The following is a 12,561-nucleotide window of genomic DNA, read 5'->3' as shown; positions in this document are numbered from 1 at the left end:
ATCCTCTCTCTCTCCCTCTTTCTGCCCCTCCCCTGCTCATGCTGTCTTTCTCTCTCTCCCTCCCCCCCCAAAAATAAAAAAAATAAATTTAAATGAAAACATTTTTTAAAAAAGTGAAGAAAAAAAAGCGTGGTGGCTGTGCCTGTGCCCCACGTGTGTCTGTAGATGCTGCCACGGGGAGAAACTTGTCGTGCTGGGATAGCTTCCTGTTGCTACGCATTTCATTCTACCAGAAAGAGAAGTATAGGAAATGTGTGATTTTTTTTTTTTTTTAATTTTTTTTTTTTCAACATTTATTTATTTTTGGGACAGAGAGAGACAGAGTATGAACAGGGGAGGGGCAGAGAGAGGGAGACACAGAATCGGAAACAGGCTCCAGGCTCTGAGCCATCAGCCCAGAGCCTGACGCGGGGCTCGAACTCACGGAGGCGCGAGATCGTGACCTGGCTGAAGTCGGACGCTTAACCGACTGCGCCACCCAGGCGCCCCGAAATGTGTGATTTTGATGTCAGTCTTTGTTAATTTGAACTTGAATGCTCGCATGTTCTGAATATAATTCATGGGGTTTTTGAAGATTGTTGGTTTCCTTATTTTTAGGTTACTAAGTCCTTTCTGATGTTTGGCTTGAAGTACAAGCTATGATACGAATTAAAAAAAATTTTTTTGGCTGATAGAATCGTAAATCTTATATATTTTCAGTGGTGTTTCATTGTTCCTTTTTGTCTTTGTTTTCATTTATGTTGTAGAAGTAACAAATTGGCGGGTGGGGGGTGGGGAGTAAAACTTTTTGTTACTGTTTTGTTATTTATAATCCAATTTTCTCAAATATCTGATTTTATTTTGTCTCATAGGGATTCGTTTTGGCTGTTACCATCATGAGGGAAGCAATTGATGAATTTCGGCGTTTTCAGCGAGACAAGGAAGTAAATTCACAGCTCTACAGCAAGCTCACAGTAAGAGGTCAGCAAGACACTTTTGATTTAGTTTATCATTTGCTTAATGTAGCCATCACGTCAGAGTTAACATAAATGAAAGAAAACGTCATAATTCTGTTACCAAAAATAGTGTTATGCAATTACATATGGTATCTAATTAATTTTCTTACGATAACGTAATGCCTACAAATTCAAGGTAGATTTTTTATTCATTCTCCAGATGCTGGGATGTGTGTGTATGAGTATAAACATGTACACACTTAAACACACATGCGCACAGAGAACTGGTCGTGTGGTGCGCTCTGTCACGGTTTGTGTATGAGGGGTGTGCACGTAGACACGTGTGAAACCCAGCTGGTGCAGGACATTTTCTGTGAAGCCCTGTATCACCTTACCTGCCGTCTCTGTTTGTGTCATATTTTCAACACAGTCGTAGGGTTAGACAATTAGTACCAGGGCCTTAAACTGTTTAAGTGCAAGGTCTCGGAGCACCTACAGTTCATGTCATGATCCAAAGTGGGACTACTTTATGCCCATTTCTCCTTAACTTCGTTCAGGGCTTTTAACCCTTGCTTAATTTATGTTTTTAAAGAGTTTATTTGGTCTCTCAGTCTCAGTGGAAAAGCAGCGATGTATTGGGAAGAGTGTGGGGAAAGTATTTGTGGGTGGGCATTACGCCCGTCAAAAAGTGACAGTGACACCAAGACAGTGATCGCATCAATGAGGGACAATGAAGGAAGGCACCGAAAAACTAAACACGTATTCATAATAACTTCAAAGCCTGTTTCAAAGATGAGGTTTAGAGTGGAGTTTGTACCTTCTGATTACGTGGGGACATTTGTACGTTGAATTATTTATTTGAAATAATTCTCCAAAAAAATATTTGTATAGCTTATTTGGACAGATCTCGTGTAACGTAAAATTTATCCGTTGAAAGTGTGCGGTTCGGTGGCTTGGGTCTGTTCACAGAGTTGTGGAAGCATTACTGCCGTCTACTTTTGGAACGGTCTTGACGTTCTAGAAAGAAACTCTGAATATGTTAGCCGTCATCCCATTCTTGCCCCTCCTCCAGCCCCGGGTCCGTCCCCCGGCCTGCTTTCTGTCTCCATGGGTTTGCCCCCGAGGAGCAGGTGTCCGGAAGCCTGCAGCGTGTGGGCTGGTGTCACAGGCCTCTTTCCCCGGCGTCCTGTGGTCACGGGTCATCAGTTCATCGCTGGCGTGGCGCCTGGCAGCACTCTTTCTCTTTTCGTTGCCCAGGGCTCCTCCTCTCTGTGGCATGCCGTGTTTGCTTCCCATTCAGTAGTGGGTGGACATTTGCGTTGTTTCCACTTCAGGCGACTGTAAAGAATGCTGCTGCAAATGTCTGCGTGCGGTTTTTCTGTACGAACGTGATGTTACTTCTTCTGTGAGCATACCCACCACGAGTGAAATTGCTGGATTATATGGTAACCACGTTCTTGAGAAACTGCAGACTACTCTTCTGATCGGCCTTGCCAGTTGGCCAAACCAGCTGCTGGTTTGCTTTGTCACCAGCAGCGTGTGAGTGGTCCAGTCTCTCTGCGTCTTCGCCGGCACCTGTTAGCCTCTGTCTTTTTGTTGCAGCCGTCCTGTTGGGCGTGAAGTGGTAGCTCGTTGTGGTTTTGACTTGTGTTTCTCTGGTGACTCATGACGTTGAGCGTCTTTTCATCTGCTTATTGGGCGTTTGTATGTCTCCTTTGGAGACGTGTTTTTTTCAGATTCTTTGCTTACTGTTGGAACTGGGTTCTTTTTTTGTATTTATTGACTTGGGAGAACTCTATATATTCTGGATTTAAGTCCCTCGTCATTCTGTGATTTGGACATATTTTGTCTCGTTCGGTGGCTTGTGTTTTCTTTTTCTTGGTGTCTTCTGACGCACGACAGTTTTCATGTTGATGAAGTGCTGCTCATCTGTGTTTTCTTTTATTGCTTGTGCCGTCGTGATGTATCTAAGGAACAGTTTGTCAACCCAGGGTTGCAAAGGTTTACTTCTATATCTTCTTCCAGGGGCTTTATGCTTTTAGCTCTGACGCTCAGATGTGTGATCCGTTTTCATTCGGTAGTTTGTGTGGGTGTATGACATGGGGCCACATTCCTTTGTGTGTGAGTATCCAGTTGTCCCAGTGCCATTTTTGAAAAGACTATACTCTTGCGATTAAATTGAATGGTTAACTAGTGAAGAGTTTTGATGTATGAAGTAATGGCATGGTGGAGGAAAGGTGTGTTGTAGAGAAGAGGTGAAGTTTTGGAAAAAAGGAATCCCCAGAGTGGCCAGGTAAATTAGGTGTACCTTTGATGTGTCTTTTTTGGAATATACTATAGGTCCCGGCTTAGTTTTTAAATTGTTTTCATTGTGATATTTGGAATGAGTAGAGATTCGTTTCCGTGTATTAATTGTATCATTCAAAACTAAATGGCATGGTGATATCTGTGAACCATCAGTCGGCAGTCCTGCCTGCCCTCCTGAGCGTAGAAGCAGTGAAGGGGCGAGCACTTGCCTCAGTGAGAGCAGCCCACATTCTCAGTTTGGGACTCTAGGCCGTGGCTCTGAAGGTAGTGGAGCGGCACGCACTTGCGAGAATTGTGTCTGTCCAGCCTGGCAGGGCCACTTGAAGGACCCAGTCAAGGCGGTTGTCTCTCTTCCTCTGATTGGATGTCACTCAGGGCAGAAGAGCCAAAAAAAACAGTCGGCGTTTCGGAAGCCTGTGTCAGCAGCAGTGGCTGGGGGGCAATAGGTGATAGCTGACACAGTGAAGAGAGTGTCGAGTGCCCGCTAGAAGGAGCTGGAGACAGGATTCTTTGGAAAATCGGGGCCTTCAGAAGTGTGTGTGTTGACAGGAGAGTTTTGAAAGCCACATCCAAGGCCGGCACTGAATCATGCTCAGAAAAGACCCCAAGAAAGTGTTTTGCCTCTAGCCAGTCTCTAGGCTCACTGCAAGCAGAGGTGAGGTCTCAGGCAGAGTTGTAGACAGCCTGCCGAGTGCCGGGTGCCCCGGGACAGCCAGCCTGCCAAGGCTGGGAGAGGCTGTTCGCTCCTTCCCTCCCTCCCTCCCTCCTTTCCTCTCTCCCTCCCTCCCTCTCTCCCTCCTTTCTTCCCTCTCTCCCTCCCTCCTTCCCTCCCTCTCTCCCTCCCTCCTTCCCTCCCTCCCTCCCTCCCTCTCCCTGTCTCCTGTCCTTCACCCTTCCTCCCTTTCTTCCTCTCATTCCTTCTTCCCTCCATCATACCTCCTTTTCTTTCTTAATCTCACCCCCTCCCCTTGCAGGGAAATCTTTTTCAAAACACTGACTGAAAGACTTCACAGACCACACATGACGAGGAATACACACTTTACAAAACAGTTCTAGAAAAGTCACTAAACGTGCACGGCTACAGCATATACTGAGCAACAAAAGAAACCCAGAAGAGGAGGACGTGACTGATTTCCCGAGTTACCAGATTATAATAGTCAAAATGTACAGGTTTCCACAGGAAATTATGAAGCATGCGGAGAAACCATGTGGCCCAGTCATAGAAGAAAGGAACAGAAGCTGTCCCTGAGGAGGCCCAGATTCTGGACTTACTGGACAAAAATCTAACTCACCTGCCATAAGTATGCTCACGGAGCTAAAGGAGACAACTGAAAAATGTTAAGAGACATCAGGAGAACAATGTACTGTATTAAACAGAAGATCGGTAAAGGTATAGAAATGATAAAAAGGAAGCCAAGAGAGATTCTGGTGCCAAAAATTATAATAAATTGCAAGAAGAGCTCACTCGAGAGTTTCAGTGGCAAATTTAAGTGGCCGGGAGAAAGAATCCCTGACCCTGAACCTAGATCACGTGAGATGATCCATTCTGAGACGTGGAAAGAAGAACGAGGAAAGTTAAGTAGAGACTTGGGGGCAGCACTAAATGCGCTAATGTGCGTGCATTGGGAGTCGTGGGAGTCGTAGAGGGAGAGGGTGGAGAGAAAGTTTGAAGGAATAATGGCTGTTAACTTCCCAGATTTGTTAAGAGACATGAATCTACACGTTCAGGAAATTCCGTGAATCCCTAGAAGGACAAACGCAGAGAATCCACACCGAGACGTTGTAATCAGACAGTTCAAACCCGAGGACAAAGAGAATGTTCTGAAAGCAGCAAGGGAGAGACAGCTTGTCACACACAAGGCCTCTAGAGTAAGAGCCTGTGGAGGACAGGAGGTGGATGATGTTTTTAAAATGACAAAAGAAAAAACTGTCAACCAAGAATTGTGTGTCCCATTCACGAGTGAAGGAGAAATTCGGATGTTCCCAAATGCCTGTAGAATTGAAAACAGGCACTCGAGCAAATACACATGCAGCCACGTTCATGCAGCGCCCTTTATAACCGCCAGTGGGGGAGAACAACCCAAATGTCCATCGGCGCCTGAGTGGATAAACAAATTGTGCCGTTTTCTCACGTTGGAGTATCATTCAACCGTAAAAATTAATACTGATACAACGTGAGTGAACCTCGAAAAAGCCGTGTGAGAGAAATCAGACACAAAGGGTCACGGACTGTACGACGTCATCTGTGTGAAGTATGGGAACAGGTAGATTACTGGAACTGAAAGCAGGTTGTGGGGGGCACTGCTTAGTGGGTTGACGCATCCTTTTGTGGTGAGGAAAATGTATTTGAACCTGATAGAGTGGGTTGCACAACACCGTGAATGTACCCCGTGCCGTTGTAGTACTCACTTACAATGGCTGATTTTATGTTATGTCACTGTCACCTAAAAATAGTAAAAACTGTTGATGAAGGCATACTAATAATTAGGGCTTTTATGCTTCTATGATACTCAAACTCAGAAGATCTTAATAATTGTCAGTGGGTTTATTTCAAATACAAATGGAGATTTACCTTTTTACACAAAATTGACGACCATTGGTCCTGTTTGAAAGGACGTTTTACTCGTAGATGGTAACGGTGTGGCTATCTCTGACTTCCTCCTCTGTGATCTGTGTCAGGTGACTTGCTCATTTGCATAACTGCCATCCTAGGTAGGTTGGTGTTCTCTCTACCTTACAGGGGAGGGGCCTGAGGCCGCTGCTCAGGGATCTGCTCAGGGATCTGCCTCGAGTCCCTGCAGCTTCGGTGGAGCGGCTGTGTGAGCCCAGCCCCCTCCGACTTCATGTGACTGTTCTGTGGGTTGTACATTGCTCTGTGGCTCGTTATTCTTTTTAAAAAATTTTTTTTTTCAACGTTTATTTATTTTTGGGACAGAGAGAGACAGAGCATGAACGGGCGAGGGGCAGAGAGAGAGGGAGACACAGAATCGGAAACAGGCTCCAGGCTCTGAGCCATCAGCCCAGAGCCCGACGCGGGGCTCGAACTCACGGACCGTGAGATCGTGACCTGGCTGAAGTCGGACGCTTAGCCGACTGCGCCACCCAGGCGCCCCTGTGGCTCGTTATTCTGATGCAAATGATTGCTGAGTAAAATCTAGAATGTGAAAAATGCATGTAAAAATGTAAAAAATGCTCCTTGGCTAGTCTGAAACTTGTTTTCTTGTGAAGAATATTCTTTGCTCATCTCCTTTATTTGTAGCATTTCATAGGTTATCTGTTCTTTGAATGGCATTGATGGCTCCTTCCTTATGTGACTTAACTGCAGTTTGTCTTATCGTATTTATCGTATTTACAGTATTTGAATTTTGTATTTGGAGTTCTTACACACATTCTTGTAGAAATACTCTGGGAAGATGTTCCCTGCTCTATTTTTTCCTTTGAAAAGGAAAGCCACGACCACTTTTAAGTATGCTCGGATCTTGAGGGTACTTTGTTAGAAGCAGAGAGTATTTTAACTGGTGCACGAGCTCAGTCGACACCGGGTGATCTTTAGCCAACTGCACACTTTGCTGCTTGAGAGGCTGTCTTGTCATGTGGGAATTTTCCACGTCTGTTGCTGCTCCGTTCTTTGCTTTCTCCTTGTTTGTGACCTGCTTTATGATTCATGGTTCTCTCCTAATGGATAGCGTCCGTCAGAGTTAAGGAGGAGAAAATGAAATTGTTGGCAGCTTTTCAGAAATCCCTGATGAGGAATTTGAATTGTGGGGTCATTCTGCTTTTGGTTTCTTGGGATCAGTGCTATTTTTTTTTTTTTTTTTTTTTAACCTCTTGCTCCAGAGAGGTGTATAAATTGCATCCTGGGCTGTAATCATTCTGCTGGCTGGTTCACGATTCAGTTCCAGATACTTAGTACTCACTATGGTCGGCACTGTGATCCCTTCCGGGGATTCAAACACGAGTGAGTCCTGGACTGTGGTTTTGAAAGAGCTCCTGTAGTATTTTAGCAGATAGGATAAACTCAGAGGTTTTTGTTTACTTGCTTTTGTTTTAATCAACCATCAAATCTCAGTAGGACTGTATCATGTCACCCACTATTACTGTGTATTCCAGATGCACACCTAAAGCTAATGTGGAGCTTTAGAAATGATCGGGAATTAATTCTGGGCTGTGGCTTCTCTTTACACTTGGTGATGACTGATTTCCAGTGGCTCTTACCTGTTTCTTGTAATGGTTATGGCATTCTGTTGTTCAACGTGTTAGACAAATGAAAGAGAGGAGAAAGTCTGTTGTCTTTGAACTTGTGTACATTGTGTGCGTGTGTAGTTGTCAGAGAGAACGCTCACATATTTAGGTGTTTCTTGTGTTCCAGTTTCCTTGCCAGAAAGGAACTTGACCCGCTGAGACAGTGTTCTTTCTTCCTGTATATTTTAGCATCTTTGATTCTTTTGTCAACACTGTTGTCACATACTTGTTAAAATTCTTACTGTTATTTTTACATAAAAAATCATGAAATGCCTATTAAAATTTTATCATCTTTTAGTGAAATTTACTGTTTGTGAGTAATGTTTTCTTGAAAGATCTCTTTTTAAAAATCCCTCTTTAGTGCATTTTACACGCTGTCTGTGGGCAGTGCACACTTCCCCAGGCACGTCCTAACATGTAACTGGTTTCTTGGGTTACTGCATCTTCCGCTTGGCAAGAAGGAGTCCCTTTTGTGACAGTCATGTCTTCAGATAGTTGGGTTTCTTGTAAATAGTACTCTCAAATGCTGGCTAAATTTTCCCATCAGAAATTGCTTAAGAGCTGATGAACTCAGAAGTCATTGGAGTGGGTTTCTGCAGCTGCTGCTCAGAGAGGCATCGGTGACTTTCCTTCTTATTCACGTGCCATCCCTCGTTCGTCCACTTCTGTGATGGTGCAGGTCGAGTAGAACGGTACGTCTTTTCTCACGAGGTCAGAGCCTGCTCGGTGCTTCCCGTTCATCTTGGGTGGTTTTCAGCATCTGTGGGCTGAGCAGCGTTTGGGAAGTATCCGTTCAAGAATGTTCTGGATACATTACTACAGGTGTGCCGTCTAGTAGCGGCTCTCCATCTGTCAGATCTGTATGGTAGGTCTCCATCGGTCGGTCGTCGTAGGTTGTCGTAGGTTGTTGTAGGTCGGACACGATCAACAGCTGAGATTCATGATCTTATCTGCTCCGCCCTCTGTGGCTGCACGTGGTGGACGCGGGTCCGCTCGGGGGCGGGGGGGGGGGGGTGGGGGGGGGGGGGGGGGACAGATACACAGGAGCAGATTCATAGCCTCGGGACCGGCTGTGCGTGACCCGTCGTGCTTTCTCAGCTCATCCTGGGAGGATCTGTGTGAATTCATTTCTTTGTGGCCTTGGTGCGCCACGTGTCTTTTATCACATTGTTTGGAGATTGAGGCCCGGAATACGTGAAAGTAACAAGAAACGCCGGCTAACACGACGTACCTTGGCACAGGTGGAGTCGTGTGGCGGTGTGTGTGTCGCCAGCACCCCGCCCCCTCCCTCTGGTAGCGGCTGTTACTGTGCCGGTCGCTGTGCTGCTGGGTCCTCTGCTCTGTGTTCGTGCGGCTGTTTTCCCCGAAGGTTCCGAGGTTGTTGGCACCTGGCAGGATCTCAGACGATGGATGACTTAAGCAAATGAGGGGTCTCCAGAGCAAATATGACAGCCCTAGGCCTGTTCGCACTCCAGTGTGCCTGCCTGCGCCTCCCCCAGCATCCTTGCTCGCGTCAGGTACAGCATTGGGTTTAACTTGCTGCCTTGACTGGTGAAAAATACTCTCCTTGTGATTTGCTTGCTGCTTACCTTTTCACATTTCCTTGCTTATTGTGATCTTTTATATGAGTTTACTCGTCTTTCTTCATACGTCCATTTCTACCTTTTCAGAATTTCTCTAAGAGAAGCTTATCACGTGACAAATATTTTTATCTTGTTTGACTCATTTTTTATCTTTTTCTTTAAAATTTGTTTTTTACTGTTTATTTATTTTTGAGAGAGAGAGAGAAAGAGAGAGAGAGAGAGAGAGAGAGAGAGAGGGAGACAGAGCGTGGGCAGGGGAGGGGCAGAGAGAGAGGGAGACACAGAATCCGAAGCAGGCTCCAGGCTCTGAGCTGTCAGCACAGAGCCTGAAACAGGGCTCGAACCCACAAACCCTGAGATCACGACCTGAGCTGAAGTCAGATGCTTACCCGACTGAGCCACCCAGGCGCCCCTATCTTTTTCTTTTAGATGTAGATAAGTTTATAATTTTTATGTATGCAAACCTTCTGTTTTCCTTTGTGGTTTTTACTTTAATCCTAGAAAGGCTGTTCAACCCTAGTGTGAATATCTTAATTTCCCTACAGTAATATTTCTGTGTTTTCATTTTTCATAGCTGACGTTTCCCTCCATTTGCAATTTCACATTTCAGGTGTCTATTCCGTGGAGAAGGGACCTGTCTTCTTTTTTTACCGCAAATGGTTAGTTAGTTCCTTTAAAACCAGTTTTTAATGTTATTAACGTTCTTTTTCCAGAGGCACCTGGGTTGCTCAGTTGGTTAAATGTCTGACCCTTGATTTCAGGTCAGGTCATGGTCTCAGGGTTCATGAGTTCAGGGTGACATCATGGAGCCTGTTTGGGATTTTCTCTTCCCTCTCTCTGTGCCCCGCCCCACCCACTCGGATCAGTATGCTTTCAAAATAAACTGAAAAAAAAAAAACTAAAAAATAAAAAAGACTAAAAGGGCACCTGGGTTATTCAGTCAGTTGAGCATCCAACTTCAGCTCAGGTTGTGATCTCATGGTTTGTGGGATCGAGCCCCACGTCAGGTTCTGTGCTGGCAATGTGATGTGGAGCCTGCTTGGAATTCTCTCTCTCTCCCTTACTCTGCCCCTCCCCTTTTCTCTCTCTCAAAGTAAATAAATAAACTTAAAAAAAAATAAAGTTCCTTTTTTCAGACCTTTGAGAAATGTGTCAGATTTCTTTGGGCCCCATTCTTTGCCTTGAGTTCTCCGGATTCATCCAGATCTCCGTGCCAGCTCCATTCCAGTTTTAAATAATGTTCCTTTTCGGCACGTTCCAGCGTCTTAGAATCTTTCCCTCACTTCCTCAGTTATTTTTCTTTTTTCATTAGCTGGAGATTTTCTTCTCGTGAATTAGACCAGTGGCATCGAACCCTCATGAACAGGCTCGTGGTTGCTCACTATCCTCACCTGTGGTTTCTTCTCTCTTGTACCAAGGGCCCGATGTTAGTCTCCACGCTGGGAGTGTTTGTGCAGCAAGAAACTGCCGTGGGATGAGCGAAAATCTAGAGGAAATGAGAGACTAGGGACGATTTTGAGGCATATTTAGTTCATCTCCCTTTTAGCGGTAACATAACCGTACAGAATCGCGGGGCATTGGGATTTTTGTACATTTGCAGGCGCCTGCTTTCTCGTCAGGTTTCTGGTTTTCGTGATTGAGAGTCTTAGAACTTGTTAATTATGAGCCGTTCGTGTTAACAGTACTTTGTATTTTAACATTTGGTAGAGGTGTAAAAAGTCTTTCTAACCACAGAAAACAGAGGTTGGAAATCTCTCTTAGGCAGACACCAGCAGGCTTAACCAAGACTTTGAAGTATCTTGACTATAGTAAGACCACATAATTTTCATTTGTATTTGTTGCTTGATAAAATATTTAAGAGTGAGATACTTAGTAAGTTTTTAAACCCGCGTACTTTCCTACGAAATCTTTATTTCGTGAAGGTAGTCATTTGCTATTGATGCTTATTTCTGCATTTGCTTCAGCAGAACGTGTACGTTGGTTGGCTGCAAGTCTGTCTGCGTGGTCTCTTCTGGCAATTTTGGGCTCTTCATTGGTATTTGGACGGTATTTGGACTGTTTCAGATAGCGAGACCATGTTAGAAGGGAAGGGGTCCAGTGAATAACATTCAGTGTTTCATCTCTGTTTCTTACCACGATATTTCATTATTTCCATATTCTTTCTAAAGCGATCTCATACTTTGTTTCCTGATAGAATAAGAAAAAAAATTTGTGTTTAACTTGAGCATCTTATTTTTTTTTGATTCCGCCACTCTTTCTCTTTTCTCTCCAGCTGCTTTCGGGGGGTGGGGGTTTCCAGTACCCTCCCCCCCATCTCCGTCCTCTCTTCGCGAGCTCTCTGCCCTCCCGGGCTCCTCTCTCCCCCAGTTCCTCTCTCCGCACCACATACCTGCCGAGTTCTGTGGTTCAGGCTGTGCAAATTGTGTTAATCCTCAGATCAGTTTTCTAGGCGTGCGGGATGGCTTGGTGTTGATCTGGCTGCCTTTCAGGGACGAGAGATGCACAAAAGAACTTCCATGGTGCTGCGCCATCTTGGCCCCTCCCCCGTTTTGTTTTTTTTTAATTGCTAAAGAATGTTTTTTTTTTTAATTTTTTTTTTTTCCAACGTTTTTATTTTTGGGACAGAGAGAGACAGAGCATGAACGGGGGAGGGGCAGAGAGAGAGGGAGACACAGAATCGGAAACAGGCTCCAGGCTCTGAGCCATCAGCCCAGAGCCCGACGCGGGGCTCGAACTCACGGACCGCGAGATCGTGACCTGGCTGAAGTCGGACGCTTAACCGACTGCGCCACCCAGGCGCCCCAAGAATGTTTTTTAAAACTACTTTGATTATTGCTGGTGAAAGTTTAAGAGTAAAAATTGGTTACCTTCCGCAAGATGCTCTCTAACCCTTACCCCCAAACAGCAGGATTTCCTTTTTTTTCTTTAATTTCCTAGGCTGTAGTCAATACAGTTCCTATGTGGATGTATTTTATCTCCTGGGCTTTAGGTAAGGTTCCTGCGGGTAGGGCGTGGCCCATTTTGTTCCCACCTGTGTCCCCATTTTGTCCCCAGCCTGTGTCTCGGGAAGGATAGCTCCTGCCCTTGCACATCCGGGTCCTCCGTGCCCGTGCCCCACCCACCTTCAGCGGGAGTCCCGGGACCCCCAGCCTGAGCAGAGCCCTGGCTTGTGTGCTCTGGGACTGGCTTCACGGGGCCTTCGTCCACGTTTCCCTCACTGACCTAGGACAGCCTCCGATGGCGCTGTCGCCCTTCGTCACCTTGGGACTCTGTACATCGGTGCCTCAGGCTTCCACCTGCTGATGCCCCCAGCTGAGCCTTCTTGATTCCCCTGAGAAGAGCCTGGCTCTTCCCCGGGGCGCCTCTCCCTCTGCAGTCCCTGTCACGTGGTGGTGGTTTTTCAACCAGGGCCTGGAGGCCACTTGTCCTGGAGCGAGCTGGGCACCCTTTCTGTCTTTCTAGCTTCCTCCCTTTTACACCTGAGTCCAGCTGTT

General features: G+C 45.7%; 1 protein-coding gene across 8 annotated transcripts in view; it reads left to right on the top strand.

Moving 5' to 3' along the window:
- The window catches only part of ATP9B (ATPase phospholipid transporting 9B (putative)), a 259,429-nt gene that overhangs the window by 50,299 nt on the left and 196,569 nt on the right, over positions 1-12,561 (top strand). For all 8 annotated transcript variants that reach the window (XM_040478534.1, XM_040478532.1, XM_040478531.1 and 5 more), the window contains one exon: positions 852-960. In XM_040478534.1, coding sequence (XP_040334468.1) covers positions 852-960 — 109 coding nt within the window. The remainder of the gene's footprint in view (positions 1-851; positions 961-12,561) is intronic.

Source organism: Herpailurus yagouaroundi, unplaced genomic scaffold, assembly GCF_014898765.1.
Source record: "Herpailurus yagouaroundi ecotype Mexico unplaced genomic scaffold, PumYag 142, whole genome shotgun sequence".
NCBI lineage: Eukaryota > Metazoa > Chordata > Mammalia > Carnivora > Felidae > Herpailurus > Herpailurus yagouaroundi.
Note: the sequence above shows the minus strand (reverse complement) of the source record. Positions and strands in the feature narration are given on the sequence as shown.